This window comes from Lissotriton vulgaris, chromosome 8 (genome assembly GCF_964263255.1).
Source record: "Lissotriton vulgaris chromosome 8, aLisVul1.2, whole genome shotgun sequence".
NCBI classification, from domain to species: Eukaryota; Metazoa; Chordata; class Amphibia; order Caudata; family Salamandridae; genus Lissotriton; species Lissotriton vulgaris.
The window spans coordinates 233,211,015-233,237,114 of NC_141696.1; the positions used below are offsets into that span (position 1 = coordinate 233,211,015).

Consider the following 26,100-nt stretch of genomic DNA (forward strand, 5'->3'; position numbering starts at 1 on the left):
TTCTGTATCCATGCCCTAATCTTTACATTATGAGGTGTGTCCACACCCTAGAGACAAGCACCCTGCTGCCTACATAAAAGAAAACGTCTCAATTCCGCCCCCCCCTCCAAGGGTGAGAATAAATGAGCACTTCTACCCAGAAACATGCTGGGCCAACTACTTAAGGAGCCGAACAGACTGCCATCAAAGCTGGGAACACCAAAGATCAGACAGGAGGTGTGGAAGGACTTGGATGAGGAAGAAGAATCAGATTAATGAGAATTCCAGCAAAAACTGAGCTGTTGTTATAACATGGGTTAAACCAGTACCCCTCAAAATCTTGGATTATGGATAGTATATATCCTGGGGATTCTGTCTGGAATATTATTGTAAAGACAAGTTGATACGCCTCTAGAGGCTGTACAATAATCCCCTTCGCACACAGTAAATGAGAGAGTGAATATACACCAAAGTGTTTTTCCATTAAATAGAATCTATTTCTACCATTCAAGCATATTAAATATATAGGCATTACTAAAAGTGAATAATATCAGTGCAGTGCTTGTGAAGGCAAAATGATACAATACAACTGTGTGTCAGTAGAACATCGCAGAGGAGGTAACCGGCCTCATGAAGCCCTGTTTGGCTGTAGCTTGCAGTCTAGTCCCACTGAAGGAATCTGAGCTCCACAAAAATGACTGTGGGTCTGATTTAGAGGTTGGTGGACAGGAATTTACTTCATCAGGTGGGAGGAGTGAGGTACCCTGAGTACCTGTCTGCCAAAGCAGGCATTTCTGTCTGAAAACAAATAAAAACAAGGACCCCCTCATGGAAGTATATTCCCATGGTGTGAGGGTGATTTTACTGTTTTCACTGTCCGGTGACAAACCGTAAAAAGTTGGCATTTCTCTGCCCAGTCTAAATAGGGTGGGCGGAAAAACTGCCAAACCTCCTACGACCCTTACTCTGCTGTCAGGCCATCGGAGATGTATAAAAGGGGGTGGTGATGGACGGAGCATCTGAATCAATCAAACACTCACACCCAGTCAAAAGATCTGGGTTTAATCCATCACCGTTCTTTAGCCCACTCGGCAACCCCAGTTAAGACATGACTATATGCAAATCAGTCTGACGCTGTGCGATACAAAAGGGGTGTTTGATTGATTCAGATGCTCCACCGATCACCACCCCCTTTTGTACCGCTTTTGGCCGCTATAAGTGTGGCAGGGTATGCTCAGACGTGAGTCCCTTGCTCACTTTGCCACTGGATTCAAGCAAGCTGGGCTGAAGACAGCTGGAATGCCAGAAACCGGTCCTCAGAAGCTTGTTTCCGGTCCAGGGAAGACATGGCTTGGCAGTTCGGGCTGGACTGTTCCCATGAGGCACAGGGTCAGACTGATTTGCGTATAGCCATGTCTGAACTGGGGTAGCAGAGTGGGCTAAAGAACGGTGATGGATTAAACCCAGATCTTTTGACTGGGTGTGAGTGTTTGATTGATTCAGATGCCTCGTCCATCACCACCCCCTTTTGTATCGTCGGAGATGTATGTCAGCAGCAGAAATGGAGTAGGCACGTAAGATGGCATACTAAAGGTCCACCTGATTCCAACTGAGGTGAGCAGACCTTCAGTTTGATGGAGAGGGTACTCTATCGCTGTTGTGAAGGATTACCCTCTCTGCCAAATTCTAATTGGGCCCTAAATCCAAACATAGCAAGGGAAAGCAGATGCAGGGCCACAATCTCTGTGTATCCCTTTAAGAACTTGGACAGTAGCTATATTAATAGCCACATAGCCTGATACGTATATTATAGTTATTGCACTTATCACTGGGAGTGCCTTGCAATAGTAGCTGAACTGATTAGTCGTAGATGGAATTATATTTAGATATTAATTTAGTTAATCTGACATTGTAAAATCACCATATGTATTACAGGGAGTTCAGATATTAGGAAAGACGAGTAAATGAAAGGTCAGGGTGGGGAAATTATGTTCTAATCTTCACCATGAGTAGATATGTAATGATTTAACAACTACTGTAGGCTAATGGTCCTAAAAAAGAATTTTCAGTGCGCATTTGTAAATCCTGTGTTAGTAAATGTACTAATGTCATAATCCGGATATGAGGAACAAGATGAAGTATAGGACAAAAATGTATTACATTCTTTACGGACAGGGTGAGTCCAGGTGCTGAATAAATAAAAAGCCATCAGTATCAAACAGCTAGAGTTTAACAGGTGGGATTTTAACATTTTATAGCAGTTCACAAGGTGGATCAGCCTTCTCTGGACAACAAGAACATTACTCTAGAGGTGAGATCAATAGCCCCCGATCGTGAAAAAATGGAAGGTAGCTTGATAGCAAATCCTTTGATGAATGGCCAGGTGGAAACCTTAAGTCATATTCAACAATATAAACTTACGGTTGATCCTGCACCAGAGCGTGATTTTAAGTATTGGAGGGTAATCCTGCCAGAGTCAGGGGGGCAGTGACGCCTACATCCAGCTTAATTGACCTAAAATCACTTCTGCAGACAAACAATAAGGTACTTTCGCACATTATGGCGACAATGAAGTTTGTTTACATGCTAATGGCACCGCTCTCATCTTAAACCCTCGTGTTTATTGGTGTTTTAATTCCGATTAGCAAACTCTAAAATCTGGATTACAACCCAGGTGCAATTGCACACTTCGGGAGGTTTCATCACAGTCTTTTGTCTAGTACAACCTGGTGCAAATCTTGCAAATAACGAGCCTGCATTTGGAGTTTGCACATCTCAGGCTGGCAAATAACACGCACTATAATCACTTAGCATTAAATATGCGCTATTGCCATTTCAGGTTGTTTAAACTTAAATGGACTGCACATTTTGGGCCTGGTAATTTCAGGGCAGTATTTAAGGGGTGCATAGTGTGCGCCTTGTATCATGCACGAATTGTGGACCACTCTCAATCAAGAATTTGGTCTGTAGAAGGACCAGAAGCCATTTTTGCAAACTGGGGTTACCTTCGTATTTCACGCTTGTACAGTGCATTGTACATTAACTTTATGTGGTCAGTTCTTCAAAAAAGTGCAATAAGAAGTAGACAGAGGGATGGGGCTTTGGGCAGGTCCCTTCAGCCCCTTCAGCCAGTGACTCTCATCTGTTTGTCACAGTCTCCTTTGCTTTGATGTGCTCTCCATCACGATCAGTACATTTACCGGCTGACTACATTGTCCCATTTGTTTTTCCTTTAGACTTTGGTGAAGGGGTGATGGGACGTCAAATAGCCCTTTGGTTGGACTGCAGATGGAATATTATCTTTAGATTATTGAGAGCAAGTGCGTGTTCCTTGATGTATTTGCTGACACAAAGACATTAAAAAGCTTGATGTATTGTTTTTTTTTATTAGAAAATGCTTTCTGTTCGTATAGGTTAGCATGTCTTAGAATCACAGTTCAATTCTCTAAATACTCAGCTGGTCATAATCTTTTTGTTCTTAATAACAAGTTGATAGATTGATGGCTTCTTTGTGTGCAAAGTATACACATGTGCGCACAGACTCTCTTAAATATGCAACAAAGTACTGCCCGTTGTCAAAAAGTGTCTACTCTGCGATATTTTGTTGTGTGTATTTTTAAGGTCCACGTCTTGCAACACAAACGTCCCCTTCTGACTCCTTTTCAACATGCCCTTCTTTAAGGGTACAAGTTAATCCCTATTATTGCAATCTGTTAAGGCAAGGGGTCCTACTCTCTGCGTTCATATTGTTGTAGCCCATGTTGTTGCTTCATTATTGGATTTTTTTTCTAGGCAGCTGGGGGCAAAACACACAAACTCATCCACAAACTCATCCATCTATCACCAAATATTTTCCATAGCAAAAAGCCAGACAGTTTGGCTTTTGCCAATGCTTGTTTTATATTGGTTTTTGTTTTCTTAGGGTGTTCATAGTGGGGCCCCAATATTTATTTGCAGTTTCGTTGGTGCACTGCAGGCATTTTTAAGGTAACTTTATGATTGGGAGTGGTCTATTTATCTAATTATACGGTAGACTGTGCTCCATATTCTCTTTTGTTAGATGAATGCAACACCAACAACTCCTTTCAAATGAGATGCAAAGGTGGGTTTTGGTTATTTTTTCTTAAGAATTTAATTAGATTTAGGTCTAATGTTAACTAGACCTGTTATACCCCCCAACATTGTAAAATCATAAATACATATTCGTACATACATAGAATAACTTACAGTCAGCCCTCTTCATCTATTGGTCTGTTTTACTGTCATTCATAGTTCTCTTCCTCACACCGCAATATGCAGTTTAGGCCAGTGATTCCGCCCACTTCACCCATTGGCTTCACTAACTGTGGTTGATGGTACTTTGCCTGTGCACAATGCCGTCACGTCCACATTAAGGAAGACATTACGAGTGCCGTGTAATAATGTTTGTAATTTTTCTATACCGAAATTAATGACATTTATTATCTTTTGAGAAATAGCGAGAACATTTGAGTTTCTGTGTCAATTTCCACATTTTTTTTTCCAAGTATTCCAACAAGAGACGTTTCTGAAATTCCAGGATGACATACAATGGAGCTGTGGTAGTCACTCAAAACTTAAAACATAAAATTCCAATGGTCTGGCAATTCTCATTATGGCCCACTCTATGAGGCTCGTGAGACAAAGTGTTTTTCTTTGTTCATATTTTTTGTAAACTTTTTTTGCTCAGGTTCTAGAGCTCCAAACAGACTGCTATCAGGCTGCTTGCCCACCTTAATATATATGGCATCCTGCAGTTTCCAATTATTTTACCATTCTAAAATGACCATTGGCCATCTTGGTATAGTATACCACCAAGAAAGTATGCCAAAAACATTCTAGATGGCCTCCCATCTGTGAGCCTGCTTGCACATAGGTTGGTATGCATGGACGGCCATCTTAGAATGAATTTAAATTAACTGTTTTAAAAAATCCTACATCGCCAACTGTGAGGTATATGATGGTTTTAGTTTATTTATTTGTCTACTTTAAACACTGAACATATTTGCCATGATGTTTTTATTCTGTTTGTATTTGTTTAATAAAACATTGTTTTCAAAATAAGTCCACCCTGTTGACTGATTGCCAATTCCCTGTTAATTGAGCTAATATGAGTTCCCAGTAAAAAGAAAATGAACAAGAGTAAAAAAATAATAATAAAAAAAATTAAAAACGAACGTCTCCTTTTCTCCACAGACAGAAGCTGCACTTATGTATGATGCTGTTTACATGGTGGCAGCAGCCTCCCAGCGTGCCTTGCAAATTACCGTCAGCTCTCTTCAATGTCACAGACACAAGCCATGGCGGTTCGGACCAAGGTTTATGAACCTAATAAAAGAAGTAAGTTAAATCTGTTAGCTGATGGTCACTGTATTCATGCTCTTGTATTATGACCTCAAACACTTATAATACTCTTTTTCTTTCCGCCAATTTCTGCTCGATTCCTTTAACCCCTTAAGTGCTGCTGACGGCCAATGGTCGTCAGCAGCGCTACCTCCCCAGTGCTGCGCACGACCATTGAACGTCCATTCAGCACTAGTTCTAATGGACAGCGCAGCACTGGGGAGAAATGTTTACACGCAGCTAAGGTGTTAAAGAAGCTGTTACTGTAGTAGGGTTTAGTTTCCGGAGTTAACATTTCTCAATCCATTCTTATTGTAATTGTATTTATATACCACTTACTACCCCTGACAAGGCTTCAAAGTGCTCTTTGGCAAGTAGCACGCTACTCCTGAACCCAAAAGGATTAGTGGTGGATTAGTATAGGGAAATATGAGTTAATATGGAGGGATGGAAGAGGGAAGAGTCTAGAAAGTGGTATTTGGGAGATCATAGTAGCAGGATGAGATTTGTGGTGAGTAAAAAGGAGAGATGGAAGAGGGAAGAGTCTATAGAAAAGGATTATGGAGATCATAGTAGTCCAATGAGGTTTGGGATGAGTCAAAGGCAGGGTACATGAGGGAATAATTTAGAAAGGGTTTTTGCGAGATCATAGTATAGAATGAGGTTTGGGATGAGTCAGAAAGTGGAGGTAGAGTATATATTGAGAGAGGTATAAGGTGAGACAGAGTAGTGCATTGGAGAGAGTAAAAGTTTTTATTTTTTATTTTACTTTTTAAATTTAATTTATTTTCTTTCTTCTACAGTAGGAGTAAAGTAATATATATATATATATATATATATAGATACAATGCTACATAGAAAGAGTATATATGTAGAAGGATGTAGAAGGAAGATAATATATTGAGATGTAAAGTTGTATTGTATAAACTAAGACTTTTAAGTGTTGCAGTACTTGAAGTTAACTTATTTGTATATTTTTTATAACTCAATTTAAAAAACAAAATTGTTATCTTTTCCTCAATATTTCAATATTGAAGCACTTGTACATAAAATGGTTATGATAATATTTACATACTGCGATAGATAAATAAAACAGAGACCCATATGCATCTATTCAAATAACCTATATAGAAAGTATGCAGTGACCTATAAACATGTTAAGCATAGATTATTTAATCATAAGTAATATATACATTTTGTTAATTGTAGCACAGCTGCTTGCAAACTACATCATAAATATTTAAAGTTTTAATGTTAGTTGCCTTCATTATTAAGGGACATGGGATAGTCTACGCGTACATATTGCAAAACCTGTGCCAAGCATTTTCTCAAAAACCATACTTTACCAGCCTACAAGAGCTACGAAAAACAAGTTATATACATCATCAGTCTAAAGCCCTAATTGTGAAACAGCCCATCACATTAGCTACACAAAGAAAGATCTTCACAGTGAGAAAACCAGTAGACTTGACCATTATCTGAACTGCTGTGACATGGACAAAGCTTTGGTGTCGACGTTGCTAGTTAAAACAGCAATCTTGTTCAAAGTCATTAAGGCAGTTCCAAGTTATGAACAGGTTTTGTTGATTCAAAGTTAATTTTGATGGAAAAACGGTGTCCATATGTCCACATGTCAGCAAATCTTTACTTCGCCAAGTGTTTGGAGTTAATTGCTAAAACGCACATAGCTCAAAAACATTGGTCGCATATTGCCTTGTCTGGTGCCGTAGGGAGAGGTGAGGAATGATACGGAATTCTCTGCTAGGCTCTTCATTTAAATAGATAGGAGTAAAGGGAATTCTAAGTTGGCAAAAAGAGTAGAGACAAACATGTCCTACCAGGTAAGAAGCAGACAACAAAGTTATAAAAGGAATGCTTGAATTAATCTGAGACTCTGGTGATTACTCAGAGACACATATGGGTCCATTGTTTGTGTCCACTACACCACTCTAGACAAAGACTAGCCAAATGTTAACCAGTCTTGGCCCTGCTCCAGGAGGATCCGTCTAGGCTGAACTGCTAGGTCAGGACCTTTAGATTTTGTAATTCTAGTGATTGCCAGTGACTGAGATTAATTCAAGTGTTCTTTTCATAATCTTGTTTTTGCAGCAGATTAGAAAGCAGGAGTAGAAATGTACTGCTAGAAGGTAAGTCTGAGAGTGAATCCTCTACAATGGAAGTGAGTGGGAAGGGGAAATCTACAACCAGGAAAGGACTTAGCAAAGAATAAAGTTCTATGGGGATGCAGAATCGAGATAGAATACCTGAATGATGTAGGGAATAGAGAGTGGAGAGGTCTTGCCTCCTGCTGGATAACGAATGTGGATTCCACCAGAAAGAGAGAACATTGAAACCCCTGACCTATGAGACCCATTGTAGGAAGAAACTGGAATGCTACCAAAGATCGAATGGCAACATCTAACCGTTATTATCTGTATGATTCACTATTAAATACAGTAAAAACAGTATAGTGAATTAATGCAGGAATATATTGATCTGTAGTCTCATAGTCAAGCGTAATATACAAAGGAAAATACATGGCGACTGTGCAAAGACTAGGAAACTTATTTGTGCTTCCAAGGCCATATTTGATCCACACATAAAGCTGGTGAAGCCAAGCTGTAGCAGGTCAACAAGGTTGATGGGAAAAAAACTTGTAGGGACTGTATGACGAAAGGCTGTGTGTGGTCAATATGAATCTGGCAATAATTGAAAGAATATGGCACTCTAAGAGATAGGGGAATAAGAATGGCATGCATGCATTAGTAAAACCGCTTGAGTAGAAAATGTGGGATTAAGCATCACATAATGAGTATATAAGCTCATCATAGTTTTAAATATATTAACTTCTGACTACAGCTTCTTTGCTACCATATTTATTCCTTCATAGCTTGGGTCCTGATAAGTTGGCAGATTCAGTGATAAAATCGAATTCATGGTATATCCATATGTTGTGCACATAAAGGGAACTGGAAATATGGAAAGAATTACGGGTATTAGTTGTCAATAAAAGGGGTGTATTTCAAACACGAGTTTCAAGTGACATCAATTAGACAAGAGCAAAGATCAAGTAGACTATTATGTCACTTGGAACCCCGAGGTGGAAAACTCCACTCTATAGACAACTACCCATCTACATTATGTTATGACCAGCTTATCAAATGAACCTGAGGAGACCTTGTAAAACATAGCCTTAACTTCATAAGGCCCCTCCTCTACTTGTACTTTAACACTAACATTTTACTTGTGGCAGAAAGTGGATTATTCATTTGGTATGGGCGTCTCTGATCAACTTAATAAACACATCCTAGTTAGGTTCTAAATTCAAAGAGAAACTCTTTTCAACCCCTGATAGCAGTAGCACATTTCCCCAGAGAAGCGTGTGTTAAGTTCAAGCAGCACCAATAATAATGATCTCAAGAAAGCAACACAACAAAATTCCTAAACCACTAAAGAAAATAGAGAATAATTTAATAAGCAAAAAGACACCAGAATGAACTAATTCTGATAAAGGAAACCAGAATAATAATTTAGGGCACCATGCTCCAAGTGATTGAATTAGTCCTATTAGCGACACCAGACCAACTGCAATGTAGTAGTGCTTTTGTAAGCCAAACTGGTCACACAAGTTAAAGTTTTTACCTTGGTACATAGTTTACATTTTAGAGCTCAAAGCCTTCCAGTGGGGCAAGTTTCAAAGCTGAAGCAGATGAGAGTCTCTCAAAGTCAGATATGCTGTCCCGAGTTCCTGATGGCGCCATTGGTTTTGGTACCAAGAGTTCCAAGTGTGGCAAAGCAGTGTATTTTTTGGAGCCACCAAGCTGTCTTTGCCACTGTGTTAACTAGCTGCCTTACCCAGGGCAAGGTTTATCTTTCAACATAGTACCATTTTTTTCTCAACATCCACCAGCGGGTCAGGGATGGCAGCTGTAGATGGGTAGAGCTCAACAGGCCCTGATGCCTTTATTGCAAAAGTTCACTGATACTCAGTGTTCAGCCCACCAAAAAGCTCAGAACCTTCATTTTGTGCCCACTGTGCCTGCATCCTCCCTGAGGAAGCCTCAGCACCTTGCCCCAGTCCCCAAGATGTGGGGGAATTAGTACGCTTCACTTATTTAATGTGCTGGAAAAGGTTCCCCCGGTCACTAATACCTGTGGATACTGTTGCAACAAATGTATATTGAGCTCTTGAAAGAAGTGGATTCTAGTCCGTCCTCCTAACATTGGGACCAAACAAGACAAAACAACTATCTTGACCTAGCTCTTTCAGAAACTAGCACAAAACATAAGGGAAACAGAATATGTGAAGAGAGATAGAAATTCTATTTCTCTCAGGATGGCTTTCAGGCGATGAGCACATCGGTATCTAAACCAAAGACCTTTGACCACATGGCCAAGAAGTCATTGGAAATAGGATCATCTTGTTTTATTGCTCCTTTCTAAATATATCTGCAGCTTTGGAGACAATAATTTTGTATAGCCATATCATAAGTTAGCAGAATGAAGAATTACTGTCAGGCTGCTGGCATTAGTTTATTTATTTATTTTATATAATGCACCCCACCCAAACGTATCAGCACGCCCCTCAAAAAACAGTGAAGCAGAAGAGCAGCCTCACTTGAATGCAAACAGACAAAAGTTGTAAATAACCTTACTGCTTACAGACAAAGTTCACAGATGAAAACAGACCTGAGGGTGATATGAAATAATTGAGAAAAGAGAAGGTTAGATAGGAAAAGTGGGAGTGTGGGGAACTGAAGTAAAAGTAATATTGATGATCTAATTTGGAGAGAGTTGAACTGGAAGATAGACGTTTTAGTGAAAAAGGAGAGTCAGGCAATTGGTCAATGATAAAACACAAACGTGTTTTTATAGTCAAGAGAAAAAAGTAATGTAAGTGCTGGTCAAACATGTGAGTTTTCAGTTTAATACTGAAGACCAGAGATGACTCAGCAAGGCTGATTTACGCATTTGACTAATTTCCAGATCTGATTAAGAAAGTCCAGGTTTCATCCCATTAAGTTAGCATCTGTTCCTGTCCTGGTCCTCTGATATGTAGATCATAGCTCATTCTAGATCATACCTAGCTGGTTTGCAAAGTTTGCTAAGAGCTTTGTGAATTATTGCCATACAACACATATATCACTTATTTTAAAGCAAAAAAAAATAGAAATAGGTAGAGTATGATTGCATGAAATGGTGACAGGAAGACATTGAAAAGGCACAACGAAAGTACAATGTAATGTGTAAACAGAGTTACTGATTGAGAGTAAGCTGACTTTGCCCCCTTTACAGGTGAAAATCACAATGAAAGGAATACCTTCCTTTAATCACAACTATGGTGTTTGTTCATCATTTCTATTCTGCACATACATTAAACAAAAATATACATCTATAAGTAAATTGGAGAAATATGAAATATGTCAGATACTCCCATTTGAGCGGATTTTTCTAGAAATTAGAATATTATGTCCTGTGAAGAACCAGCTTTGCAGGTTTGTTCAGACTTTGATGAATGCCCTCTTTTGCATGTTGTTATTGAAGGAAACCAGGTGTTCTGGTTGAACTATGGTTTGAAAAAGAGCTTAAACAATTTTGAAACCTAGCTCTTGAGGGGTTTCTTGTTAAATATGCATTCATACAAGTGAATAACCTAACGCTTTGTAACTAGAAGTGCAACACATTATGAGAGCAGAGACCTAGTCAACACTCCAAAGATATATTTCAGAGCTAGTAACACTGGGCATTCACCAAGCTATTAGGAAATATATATTTAGCCACTCTCCATGGTTCTACATTGAAGGCGTAGACAATGGTGTCCTCCAAAGCGAAGATAAACAGAATGAGTATATTAACAATTTAAATATTTTTCCATATTCTATTTGAAAGCAATAGAGACTGTATTTAAGAAGCCTATATATGCTTTGGGTTTAGGACTATCACAGTCTTGTGATAATTGAAACCTTTCATATAAGATTCAAGGAAGACAGAAATATGTATTTATTTAAATGCATTGCTTTCATCGTATGAAAACAGTACAGTTAAAGCATTTCATGAAATACAAGTTAAAAAATCTAACATAATTATAAATAATTGTAAATGTATATGAAGATCTAGGATATTGAAGGAGAATGCCAGGAAGGGAATTCCGTAATGAAGTGCCCTTCAAGGAGACAATACTAAGGAAAGATTCTAGGAGTTTTATCCACACAGTGTTTGTTCATGAGTATGTCTGACTTAATCTTTAAAATTCGGACATAAAGCAAGAGTATAGTGATGCTGGACAGAGCCCTTTTTGCAGGGCTACCCCAAACGTTTTGCCTTCCCCATTCTCTTTTTCTCACCTCATTTCTGTTGGCCTTATAACTCAGCACTTTACCACTGCTGACCAGTGCTAATGTGCATATACTTCTCCCCTCAACATGGTGGAATTGGTGTACACCTGAATGGCATATTTAGTTTACTGGTAAGTCCCTTGTAAAGTGGTATACCATATACCCAGGGCTGGTACTCTAAATGCTACTAGTGTGCCAGCTGCACTAATTGTGCTACTCGCACAAGTAGCCTTCTAATCCTGTCTCAGGCTTCCCATTGCAAGGTGTATGTGTGCAGTTTACTACCTATACAACACAAGAACACAGGGGGTCTAACAGCCAAATTATGTGGCTGGGCTGCCAATCCAAATTACCATAAACTCGGAGTGTCTAAATCACATAAAGACAGCCTATTAAAACAAAGGTGAACACTATGTTTATAGGAAACACAGACACTATATAGGTCATTCAAAAATGGTTTACAAAAGCCAAACCGTTTAGCAATGGGTTACCATCAAATTGACTTGGTGATCAGTCCTATCATCTGTCCATACCCAGGCCTGAGTAAGGCTAGTCTCCAGATCATTGGGACCTGAAAAGCCACACCATTTGAGGCTGGTTTAGGATTTGGTCCACCAACACAAATAAACCGTCATATGATGGCTGATCTTTGATGGTTAAGTGAATTATAGTGCAACAAAAACAGTATAGGGAGTTTAAAATAGGATGATGTGTCCTCCTTATATAAATTGTATTCTGCGGCCGAACAACACCTCCTAATTAAAAACCTAGAACAGTGCAAGAGAGACAGTCAACAAATATCTGTCTAGTCATGTTATGCGGTTTACTACCACCTCAACTTGGCATTTAAAACCACTGCCAAGCCTCAAAGTATCCTTTTATTACACATATGTCAACCCTAAGGTAGGACCTAAGTGTCCATCAGGAAAGGGTGCTGTGCAACCAAAATTCAGAACATGCACTTTTAAGTTTTAAATGTCCTGGCAGTGACCAACAGCTAAATCTGCTTTTCACTGCTATGAGGCATACTCCTCTCATAGGATATTATTGGGGAATCCTTACAATATTTTATAAATCCTGATCAGAAAGGAACAGCTATATCATGTTTTATATCTTTGGAATGCTGATGATAAATGTTCTTTAGTGATGAAGTTGGATTTGACATTGCCATTTAGAAATGCCACTTTTAGAAAGTGAATTGTTCTCTGCTCTTGACTTCGCTCTGTGTGCCTGCAGCCTGTCTCCAATACACGTCTGGGCAACAGCTACACATTGTGCATTCTCTCTAGACAGCCACAAACACAGGTAGGCTGGGTGTAACAGAGGACTTATCTGCATTCATTTGCATTCTGATAGCTTTCCTGGGAAGGAAAGGGGAGAGGTGGCTCATATTTACATCTGAATAGGTTGTGTCCTGAACTTACACAAAGGGCTGAATACTTCGACAGATAGCCTGGCACACAGGATTGGGTTGAAAGGGATCCTTATGCACTTCAGAAAACTCCTTTGAAGTCACCCCCTTCATAAAATGCACTTTTGGGTAGAAGTACCAAGGCTTTGTCCCTACCAAATCAGTACACAACTGGACATGAGTTGAACTCTGCTGGAGGAAATACTGCAGATCTGTAAGGATTCCCACTTGGCTGTGACTGACTGTTCTGAGGAACTACTTCTCTGCTTTGCTGAGCTGATGTGTTGCCTTCTGATCTCTGCCCTGCTGATGACAAGGAATGGACCTATCTCACTTGACCCCAGAGTGGCTCCAAGACCTTGCTGGCTTGCCTCCTGGTTTCTGAAGTCTCAGGGACTCAAAAGACTTACTGCAGTCCTGCTGGTGGTTCCGGACCCTGCCATCTGTGAGTCATACACTTGTCTGAGGTTCCCCCCTCCAGGCCTGGGCATCAGAAGAAGGTTCTGCAGATAATTTCTGGAAAAATCGATGCATATCCTCTACTTCATGAATGTATATACTGCAGCAATAATTGATAAGCATTAGTACAACGTATGCTGAGATCATGCATTACATGATTGATCAGGAGAACAGCCAGATTTCCTTGATCAGCATGGCAATGAAACCAGCATTTGTCTGTGCAGGTAAGCGAGGTGGTGTGTGGGAGTTTGTATGGTCAACAGACGATGGAATAAGGAAAATAAAAAAAATAAAAATCCTTTTTTGTCGCTTGTTGACATCCCCCGGCCCACCTCATTGACCCGCTGTGCTTACCTGCACGGACCACTGCTGAATGAAACATTTTACTGTATTTAGTGCTAAGACACATTATTGATGAGTCACTAAAACTTCCTAATTCTCAATAGGTCTAAATGAACTTTTCCTAGGTTATGTAACAGACTTCTTTTTCAAAGACAGGTACTGCCTAGTTCCTTAATCTTACATGTGTTTGTGGTCCCAAACTTGTTTTCATTTCTTAACTAATCTGCTCAGCTATGACCTGCAAATGAGCAAAGCTTGTTACCCATTCAAAAGCCTTTTTATCTGCACTCATGCATATTCTTTCTACCTCCTGTACCATCCTGCGTCCAAATTTGTGATTTTCCTCTGCCAAATTCTTGACTTTGATTCCTGGGACAGCAGTTCATTCTAATGGTTTGTAATGATTAATATTGATTAATGCTTGAATATCACTATGCTCTTCTCTTTTCTTCTCCACCAACATCTTATTTGGCCTTTTTATCTCCACTTCTTCCAATACTGAATTTGCCCTTCTTCTGTAGCACTTTATCAATCAAGTAAGTGGTTAAATAACTACATGGGATCCATTGACGCATATTTCTCAGTACCAGCAATCTCTATCCATTTTACGGCATTGGCCTGGCAGGAGCTCTCACACTATGAACAGCTCTCTGCCATGGGACTTCCATGCAACTTCCATACCCTATCCTCATGGTTGTCAGTGAGTTTCCTCCATTGGAGCCAATGGCCGAATACATCCCAGAAAGATACTTTCCTTTCATGTGCTTGTTCCACTGACCAGCAGGGGAAAAAGAGGCCTGCGGACTCAGCCACCCATGTTCCAACATCGCAAGCGCAACCACACTTGCCTTAACCACGCATTTGCCCCTCAGGGCAGTGGAAGGGGTTGGCATTGTTTTAGGGACATCGTGGGGGTGGGAGGGGCAGGTAGGTTTTCTGTAATTTAGGGCTTAGGATGGGGAGGGGGATTGGAGTAGTGGTGAACTTAGCCACGCACACCCCCTTACCATTCACGCCTTTACCACGGAATTGCTTGATAAAAGCATGCCTGGTAAAGGAATGTGTGGCTAAGGCGCATTATTGATTCTGGTTTCTTGGTAGAAGAATGTGTGGTTTAGCCATGCGTGCCTCTATCATAGAACCAGCAGCATTAGCTTGCTCGCCCCCAATACACCTGTGGCCATGGCCAGAGTGTCACACACACACAAATAAATGTAATCTTCAAACATATATACATTTTTAACCAATGAAACAGAGCGTTTGCTTTGCATATCCTTGAGTGTCAGACCTTTCCAGATTTCTGTAAATGATTTAATCAAATCTAATTTAATTGTAATCTAATAAAAGCAGAATGTGAGCTTGCATCCCTGCTTGTTAAGAGCATTTTGAAATTGATGAATATGAATTAATAATAGTTACAGTTTACAGAGGCATACGTAACCACATTGAAAAATCACTGCAAACGAATTTATATCGTAATTACTTTTTGTCTTTAAATTAAGGGTTGTAATTGCAGTGCTTAGTTTATGCCATTGGTTACATGTAGTGGGCACCCGTACTCGTTTGGGGGTGCTCGGACCTATTTGTCATCACGAGATTCTGGCTCCGTGGAAAAAAAAAGGAAAAGCAAAAAAAGAGAAAGAATGAGGAAGAGAAAGAAAGGATAACAGTTACAAATAGAAATAAAAATACTTCAAACATTGAAATAAAGAGACAAGAAGTTTAGAACAGAGAAAGAAAGAGACATGACATGGAAATAAGACAATTTTTTATACAAATTAAGTACTCAGTTTTGTCTGGCAATACACTCATTTTACAAGACAATGCTTACATTTTACATAAATGCAAGTTACAGGCTTCATCACTATTGCATCCGTCTGACATTGAGAAGTAAGAATATGTGTGTACTCGAGCACATGCTGAGAATTATTTATCTCAAAGGCACACAGTCGACTTCAAATCTGAAAGCTGCCACCAGGGCTGAAAGAACTCTCAGCAGTGACCTAAAGCAAATAGAATCCAAAATGTCAAACAGTGAGATACTGGAGTGACTCAAACAAAGCATACTAGGTGATTGCTACAATAAACTTGTCGTTGTATGCCCTGGGAACTGACATAAAGGACTGACCTCGAAACAACAAACTTCCATAACTGAAGCTCGCTCTTTTCAGACCATTTATTGTTGTAATTGTTTTGGAGTGAGTTTCAACTTATTTCGAAGAACATGAGCTAGGGAACACAACAAAGACATACGAGTTATAAATCTAATTGTGTCCAATTTACTGCTGTCAATTTCAGCTCAGTAATGGTACTTGCTTTCTAATCAGTTTTCACATAAAATAAATCATTGTGTGCTAATCATTTCAAATAAGATGAAACACAAATTAACAATGTTATCTTCAATGGTTTTACTCGTCTCTTTCAGAAGAATGAAATCATTGCTTGTTGTTTACATTTGTAATTAACCAAAATATAGTAATGGTGGTGTAATATCCATCAGTGACTAACAATTCACTAAGCCCTGAAAACATAGTAGCAAGAGAGACAAAAACAATGAAATCTCATTTAACCCCTTCGCTGTGGGGGGTGGAGGGGGCCGCGCGCAGCGCCAGCATGCTGGTGACGAGCTCAGCTCCTCATGGAGTACAGCGGAGCTGTCCTCATGACGAGCTCAGCTCAGCTCGTTACGGCAGCACCCGTTTTTGGAACGTGCAGCACAGCGGGAAAATTAGCCCTGCGTGCCAACGTTCCAACGGACGTGACGAGCTGAGCTCGTCACCAGCACCCATGAGGTTAATGTCAGATTGTGACTTGTTCCCTCTCCATAAATTTATCAAAATTCACTTATCGGTATCTTGTGTGAACATTGGATGTTAATGTTCCACTCAAAGAGCATGCAAAATGAGATGGGCACCATTATGCTGTACTCTTTGAAGCTTGATAGTTTTGTATGGTAGCCCACTCTGGATTCTAGACAGATCTCTGTGGATCAGAAGGGGCAGTTTCGCTTTGGGTGGGGATGTGTTTGGCAGAGCCAACGGAGGGGGTGGTAGTGTCTTTCTCTCGGCTCAGCCACCATGATCATGGTCTGCAATTGGGATGCTGGATTGTGCTGGTCAGTACCTGCTGAAAATGTAGTTGGCCTTGTGTAGTGGTGCGTGTGCCCAGTGGATCTTGCCTCTTGGGCCCTTCCTCAGGCTCATTCAAAAAACTCCCTACTCAAACAAGCTAGGTCTCTACCCTGTGTTTCATCAATAACTACTTGAACTGGTAGAAGTCCTCCCCATCAGTGTGAAACCCCCCCTACATCTGGTTCTTTTGTAGAAAGACCACAGAGTTCACTTAAGATTCTCTAGCGTTCTAATGATAATCAGCATTTGATCCATTTAGCAGAACTCGCACGGGGTCGATTTCCACTCCACTCTCAGGTTCCAGGTGCATACGATGCAATCCAAGCTCCAGGGATCATGCCAGGTATTCCAGGCTTCACGCTCAGCAGGTCAGTGCAGTTCATTCACCAGATTTGCAGCGGATGCCTTTGGTTCTCACTGCCTTAATTCCTTCACAAACCTTCTTTTCAACAACGCCTTCTTCATGCAAGGGGACCTGCAATACCACTCCTGAGCCTTTGGTCAGCTCTCTCCTTTTAAGCTGAGTCAAGACAGCCTATACTGGTAGAACTCCCCAGGTTCATGCTTGCAAACTTGGCAAGTGGAGGTGGAGGTTTTAGTCTATTCCAAAAGTAAGCTCTGAGACTGGTTCTCTGCAGTCTCCACCTTTTGCTCAAACCACTCTGACTGATCAAATCCTAATCATTGTTTTCTGGTGTCAGCAGAAAGGTGGGATGGAGCTGGGATTCTCCTGTCATTGGAGACCAAAAACAAAGTAAAAAATAAGTGAGAGGCTGTCTCACCCAACCACGTGTTAACGAGTGGGGGGTAGCCCTTCCAGTCAACATTGGTTCATGAAAGGGCAGGGAAAACCCCTGAAGCCTTAGAGAGGACATCCATCTTCTCCCCTCAACACCTAAACATTGTTAGGATCTCTAGAGTGTCCTGGAGGACCCTGTAAACATTGTTGACTTGGGCAGTTTCCATTTTCCATCTTCTGTAGGTAGGAAAACAGAGAAATGATTCCAGCGTGGCTATAGCCACATGTGAACTACATGCTCCAATCGCATCCTTCAGCTAGAAGTAATGTCACACATAAATGGGCAAAGGGCCTGGTTGCAGGGGATTGGCAGACCAGTTTAAAAATGAAAGAGAGGCCAGTAAGTGACTGGCTGACAGAGACCATTATTTTAGCACAGGGGGTGCCTCAGGGCTCAATCTTGAGCCCTACCCTTTTCAATCTTTACATCCCCCCTTAGCTAGGGTTGTGGAGGAACATGGTGTCACAATAGTGTGATATGCAGATGACACACAGCTAGTGGTCACCCTGGCCCCACATTTGGCGGCAACCAACCAGTAGCTTTGCAGACTGCTTAAAAGATCTGGCCTCTTGGATGACAAGCAATTGCCTGAAACTAAATGGCAATAAGACAGAGATACTGATAGTAGGGACACCCCATCTATTTGGTCCTCATCTTGGTGGCCACCAGACTTAGGACCAGTTCCCACCCCCAAGACAGAGGTGAAGAACTTAGGAGTCTGGATAGACTCCTCCCTTTCCTTTGAGACTCATATTAAAAAAGTTGCAGGCAGGTGTTTCGGAATCCTGAAGATTCTAAGGAAAACTCTCGACATTCTCCCTGTGTCAGTTAGGAAAACCCTGACCCATGCCCTTGTTACAAATGCGATTGGATATTGGAAATGTGCTGTATCTAGGTGCAACAAAAAAGGGACTCCACAGGCTACAGCATATCCAGAACACATCAACTCTCTTGGTCCTAGGGTTGCCGAGAAGAGCGTCCTCAAAGAAAGCGCTGAATTCACTAGACTGGCTGCCCATTCAGAAATGGATCTTGTTTAAGGCACTATTCTTCTGTCACTGCATCATGCGGGCAAAGGCCCACCTTACATGCGGGACCTTCTGGCACCCTACAATCATAAACAACATCTTAGATCCACCTAGACTCACCTGGTGAAAGTTCCCAGGATAAAGAAATCACAAATGGGTGCACGTTCTTTTGGATACCTGGCAGCGAAAAGCTGGAACGACCTACCCCTGCTCTGTAAGGAACCATTAGAGAAGCTCTTCCGAAAAAAAAAATTCAAAACGTGGCTCTTTCAATTATGAATTGCGAGCTGCCGGCCTATGTCTGCTGATGTGCTGATTCCCAGAGTTGTTGATAGAGTAAATAGCGTGGGGACACACAAGTGGCTTAACCAGGCTCTCTATAAATGCAAAATAAATACATAAATAAATAAATAAATAAATAAAATAAAGGCCTATCTTGCCACTGCAATCTTGTTGATGCCACTACTGATAAGGAGAGTATGCATGCTTTGCTCCATCAGATCATAGAACTGCAAATGCAATCTAAGTTAAAATGGACTCCAGTTTCATGCTTAATTATCATGTGTGGTGAGACTGGGATCCAAAATCTACAGAGCGTACGCTGATGAACTCGAGGCAGGGGTGCACACTCTCCAGAGTAAAGCAGGGAACTTTTCTCTGTCCCAACACAGATACAGTCAATACATCAAAAGAAATAAAGTGAGAGCAGTGTAATCATAAAAAGAAAAGATATTGCTATTGAACAATCAATTTTGTGAATCAGACTTCCTAAATCCCCTTTTGGGATAATAAAACACTCTCTTTAATTAAGGTAGGTTGTGACTGATCACATTTTAGATGGCAGGATGTGGACCTGAATGTCCCTTAGGTGATTGTATGTTCTAAATGAAATACTGTAACCAATTCCAGCCACCACTGTGCAATTGAAGGGGGAATTCTATCCTTCTAGCCAAGAACAAGCAGATATTAAATGAGTAAAAGCGATAACATTGCAATCAGAGATTTACCCTTCTAGGAAACTGGTGTGAAAAGATGCAGTCCTAAAATTAAAAGAGCCAGATATAGCTGATGCATTTTGAAAGATTATTGCAAGTAGCAAACATGGGAGTAGATCAGCCTCAATTCTGCCGCAACTGGGACAAGTTGAGGGCTCTTTAAATAACTCACTGCAGAGCCACTTGGGAATGTAATAGATCTGGCCCAGTGGTGCCGAAAACATGTTTCAGAGTGGGATTGCTGCCATCAATGCTACATTACTGAAGTCATTGGGATTGTGAATAATCCAAGCAGCACACAAAGAAAACTTTTTGCAAATGAGACATGCCCATTCAGCTGGAGAGTGGTAGTGGGTGTAGTATGTAGCCAGGATTGTGAATAATTCAAGCATCATTCCCCAAACATTTTTTTGCAAATGAGTGCAGCCAATCAGCCGAAGAGTGGTAAGAGTAGTCAGTAGTTAATTTATGGAGCACACTGTTGCAGATATGTTACTAAAACATGGTATAGTAGTGAATTGTCATTTATAGTCAGCAAATTTTCCACTGAGCTTCCTACTAAATTTGGACAGAAATGGAGGTTTACTGATAACATTATATAGTCCATAAACCATAATGTGTGGAAATCAGCTTTCACCAAAAATGTATCACTTGCACATCACCAAGTACAGTGCCTTGATTTGTTTGTATCTCTTCTTTCCATCATACTTCAGAATTACAACTACAGAATTTCGAAACAAGCATTGACAAGGCCAACATGTGTGGCTTTAATGACTGTTGTATGGTAATGTGAAGCATTACAAGTATTTAGCAAAGGAAATGGGCTCTTGTTATCTAAGGCACTTTAACAGCATTATAAAGGCCCATGTGTGCCCCTGAGAGTTTGACCGTGCTAAAGCTAATTCATCCACATGTGAGATCCTGTTATCTTGCTAGCCAGTATAGTAATCTGAAATGGAATAAGATGGAGAAAAAGAATCTGAACCATAGGATTACGTTCAATATGAAATTCTAATGGGGAAATGCAGTTTTGCGTAACTTCTGCAGCCACAATTCAGGGATGACTGCATATTTAAAGGCATTTTGAATAACTATTTGCAAGACTAGAACTAACAAATATGATAACATTTGGTAGAATTAAATCGAAATGCCTTCCTCTCCCGCAGATTTATTAACTATTGCCAATCGAATAACCTCAGTCTCTCAGATTGCATAACCTCAGTCCTTCCGATTGTATAACCTCAATCTCTCTTAGTTTCTCCGAATGTTACTGGTATGCAAATATCGACCCATGATGTTTCCTCAATAGTGGCCTGAGAAAAATTGAAATTAGCAAAATGATTTATATGATAAATTCTAATACTTCATGCACAATAGAGTGATCTTCCTCTCAGAGTTTAGAATGGAATAATTTGAATATTTCTGATATTACTGTCGGGTCTGCATGGACACTTCCATCTTTAGCTTGTATGCAATGGCTAGGGGATGTGCTTGTCTTTCTTTCACTATTACAGCCATGATGGGACCATGTGATGTTTTTGCCTTGATTTCTCACTACGTTCATTCTGGGTAACAGTCATGAACACACTTAGGTGTTCCAAAATAAGACTTGCTGAGAATAGTCTCTAGAAACTAAGCTTCAAATATGCTGTTCTTGGAGAAATTGTCATTCTGTTTTTAGAATTCGAAAATCCCTTAGCCCCATTTTAAAAAATTGAATATAAAGCTGATATAAACAATGTGAATATGTCAGACCCTGCTTGGGAGACACATGCCAGACAGAGGATATTGGATCCCCACCCATGCTAGTTGAGATTATTTTACCACATTTTGCATCAAGCTCATTTACAGATAGCATCAAATTCTCTCATAGGTTAAATGGAGATTATTTCAAAGTCTTTTCTCTCCAGTAAAAGTCTTAAGCATGTGGGAAGACTTGTAAGTGTGCAATTGTCTCACATGCTGGATGCTTGCTGGGCCCCATATTACCCTGCGGGTGATCGATCCTTCAGCCGGGTCTGTTGGCTCAGTGGACTAATGCATCCATTGCAGGGGCCTGTGTTCGACCTCATGGTTACAGGTTCAAATCACGGCAGGTCCACTCTGCCTTTCATCCATTTGAAATTGATAAAATGAGTACCATTGAGTTGGGTAACAGCAAATATCTGTTATTCACTGACAAAATACGTGAACGTGCGCTTTACAAATACACATGGTATGTTCATGGCAGTGTCTCCTTTCTTGTGGGGGTTGCGTAATCAGCTTTGGCGCAAGACGGTCTTCACAAAATAAGATTGGCGATTGGGTTATTTTCTAGAACCAGTGTCTTAGACTGCAATAGCCTTCCCGGCAGGTTACAGACAAGGGTTCAGATTTGGTAGTTGTGGCCTCCAAGTCATCTGAAGTGGTAGAACTTCAGAAGCTGTGGCCTCCATACCAATCAGAGTGTTACATTTTGGTTGTTTTGCTCCTTTTACATTGACTGCACCAGTATTTCAAGCCCTTGGCTTGTCTCCTTTCTGGTGAAGAATTGGCTTGGTAGTTTGGTCTGCCCTGTTCCCATGATGCACTGGGCCAGGGTCAGACTAATTTGCATATAGCCAAGTTCTGAGCTGGGATGGTGCAGTGAGCTAAAAAACGGTGATGGATCAAGCCCTGATCTTTGGACTGGGTAAGAGTGGTCTGCTTAATTCAGACACTCTGTTCATCACCACCCCCTTTTCTGAATCATTTTTGTCCACCATAAGCGTGGAAGGGTATACTCAGATGTGAGTCCCTAGCTCATTGCACCATCAGGATTCAAGCAAGCCGGGCCGAAGACGGCTGAAATGCCAGAAACCGGTACCCGGTAGCTTGTTTCCTTCCCAGTATAAGAATTGGCTTGGTAGTTTGGTCTGCCCTGTTCCCATGATGCACTGGGCCAGGGTCAGACTAATTTGCATATAGCCAAGTTCTGAGCTGGGATGGCGCAGTGAGCTAAAAAACGGTGATGGATCAAGCCCTGATCTTTGGACTGGGTAAGAGTGGTCTGCTTAATTCAGACACTCTGTTCATCACCACCCCCTTTTCTGAATCATTTCACAGAGAAGATGCACAGGGACTGTGCAAATACCCTCTTGCAGCGAGCTGGGAAGTCATCCTAGCCAACTTCTTGGCCTCATCGCTGCCTGTTATCGAGTCATCTGGTGATATCTTACCTCCTGCTGCTGCTCCCCCACTGGGCACACCGGTAATTTTGCCAAGAATGCTTTCCTCCCTGCCCTACACTTTTATATTTTCTCAAGAGGTTGTTTCTCTGTAGTAATGCTTGTTCTTTCACCTCTAAAATGTTATGGCTTAGACTTGTCACACAGGTCGAAAGTTACGGTTGCTTTTTCTACATTATGTTGACATTTCCAGATGACTATCCTGGCATAGTAAAATATTACTTTCATGACCCTGTATGTATCATTGAAATGTTGTGTATGAATATGTGATATAAAACTACTAAAGTAATAAACAGATTCAAACAGAAAAAAGAGTGTAAAACTCAGTATATCTGAAAACTATATTGAAAATTCATGTAAGTATCCTAGAAATGCAAACTAAGGCTTGGCTACATTATGATTTAAGTTGAGTAGTATGTTTAAGGAAAGTTTCGGGGATCAATTTAGCCATAAACCCTTTGGGATTATCCCCCTCTTATCCCTCTGAAATTCCAACCCGCTTAAACTTCGAGCACCAACTGCAATCCTCTAAATATTGAGACTTCCTATTGAAAGTAGAAAATAGATTCAGAATGGGTAGTGATGACACACTGCTTAGCCACAACTTGATCTTGCAACCCTATCCAAGGTAACTCCAGCTCGTCTACTCATTCAGAGACTCTATTTATTCTGGATCCCAATAACATTTGGCCTGTCAAAGTTGTAAAGGGTTTCTTGTTTGCAAGGATCATCTCTAGATTTCCTTACATTTGGTGATATTCTCAATTCTGTCATTTGTAATGCTAAGCCCCTAAAGAGCTGAAAGATAGATTTATTTTATCTGCTTGTCCTTTCTGTGCCTGATTTCCCCTGTGATCACAGATCTCCCAGAAAACCTGCATTCCTTACTATGAGAGGCAGTTTGCTGAAATTGACCCTTATTTCTTACTAATGTATTTGGCCACTTGAGTGAAAGTTGGAGATCCCTTAACCCCCTCAGAAGAATTGCCTCTATCACTTCTAGTTCATTTTGTATGACTCCTGTGAGACTAAGAATAGTGTCCTTCATGGTTTGTTAGAATCTAGACAACAGCCTTTCAGGGGAACCTCTTAATGTTATGATATGTCTGCTAGTGTCCAATCCTCTTGGAAGTTGTGAAATTGACCCTCTTTGGAGAGTAAGCTGTTTCTTAATAAAACAATGGAAGTGGAGGTCGATAATAGATAGGGACCAACAAAGAGGTAAAATGCAACAGTGGTAGCAGTTATAACAGGGATCGTAGGAGATGGTATGGAATCTAATTTCTAAATTATTTCACTACTAGCAAAACGAAATGGAATACATTAGAGTGTTATGAATTCAAATTCAAAATATCTTTATTCAATTGTTGTATGCAATCATAAAAGTACAAGTTAAAAATTACAAATTACAATATAAAAGAAGAATATAAAAATACAATAATTCATTGGATTCATAAATAAGACATTAACAATTTTAAAAAGGAATTACTATTTTTTAAAGTGCAATTATGTAGTCATACGTTTCCGGATGATCATCACATTCCTTAGGTACAAGGTCGTTGTTGCTACATATACATGATTATCTAACGCTTGCATAGTAATCATCGCCGCACGGCAATGACAAAATCCTAATACTCTTAAAAATGGCAATAGAAAATTTTTCCTCATTTTATGATACAATTTACAAAATAGAAATACATGAATGGTACTCTGTGAGGGGACATTATCACAGGGACAACATGGTAGATCGTGCGTCCAGTTATTGATCGTAGGAAAACTGACCAATCTGTGGAAGATATTAAATCTAAAGCGTGAGAGTAAGAAACGCTCATAGTTATTAGTTACATAGATTAGATAGGGCTGAATATTAAAAGTTGCTAAAACCAATTGGTGCTGCTGAACAGAGGGTTTTAAGATCTCCGCAGCAACCCGTTGGGAATCTAAGAGGGCCAAACACTGCTTCTTCAAATCTTTTCGTGAAATTTCTGAGATATCTGTGGGATTCGAGAAGTATTCCTCTCTCCCAATATCTTTCAAGAAGTTAAAAACATACTTCACCCAAGGTATTTTTGTAGCACCTTCCAATTTCAAAATGTCTGTTAGAACGTCTCTGTTTAAATGTGTTGCCTCTTGAGTCCAGAGTCTGTGCCACAACAGCACTGGCTCTATTTTAATCAGGTCTGAGATATAACAAAGGACCAATTCAGAGTGACAAGTAAAATTGGAGGAGCTTTTGGGGAGTGCCAATATATATTTTAAAAAGGAGTTTTCGGCAACCCGAATAGGTGAAGAATTTGCAAAACCCCAGACCCCACTGCCATAAGTAGCACCTGCTACACATTTGGCTTTGTATATTTTTATCAATTCTACAGGGGGTCTGGTCCCTAATTTACTTGAGAAGATTTTGAGAGCAGCGGTTGATCTAGTAAGCTCAAGTTTTTTCGCAGAGACAGCTTGGGACCACGTCTCGTTTTGGGCAAAAAGTATCCCCAGATAAGAAAACTGTTTTGCGAAATCAAGCTTCTGTCCCGCTATAAAAATTGGCCTCTTCGATTTAATTTGTCTGCCAAAATACATAGTGAAAGTCTTTGAGGTATTGACTTTCAGGCCTAGCTCATTCATAAAGCGGCAAAAGCTATCAACCACCCGCTGTAAGCCCACTTGAGTACGTGACATGAGTACAGCGTCATCAGCGTACAAAAGTGCTGGTATTGGGCGACCACCTACAAATGGGGGATCCAAACTATCTTTGCACAAGGCATCTTCCAGTCCATTTATATGCAAGTTAAAAAGGAAGGGGGCCAGGACACATCCCTGCCTGACCCCACTCCTGATTGGTATTTGGTCTGTGCACTCTCCCCTAAGGCCGTAGCGGACGCGGGCCGACGCGTTGCTATAAAAAAGTTTAAGATAATAAATAATGTTTGAATCAACCCAGAGTTTTTCTAATATCAACCACAGTTTAGAATGTACCACACAATCAAACGCGGCCGAGAGATCCACGAAGGCCAAGAACAAGTTGCCTTGTTTAGCCCTCGTGTATTTCCCGACCG

The 26,100-nt window shown here is 40.5% G+C and overlaps 1 protein-coding gene across 4 annotated transcripts in view; it reads left to right on the forward strand.

The window, feature by feature from the left end:
• The window catches only part of GRIK1 (glutamate ionotropic receptor kainate type subunit 1), a 959,769-nt gene that overhangs the window by 619,883 nt on the left and 313,786 nt on the right, over positions 1–26,100 (forward strand). For all 4 annotated transcript variants that reach the window (XM_086934009.1, XM_086934011.1, XM_086934010.1 and 1 more), the window contains exon 7: positions 5,194–5,337. In XM_086934009.1, the coding sequence (XP_086790135.1) occupies positions 5,194–5,337 (144 nt within the window). The remainder of the gene's footprint in view (positions 1–5,193; positions 5,338–26,100) is intronic.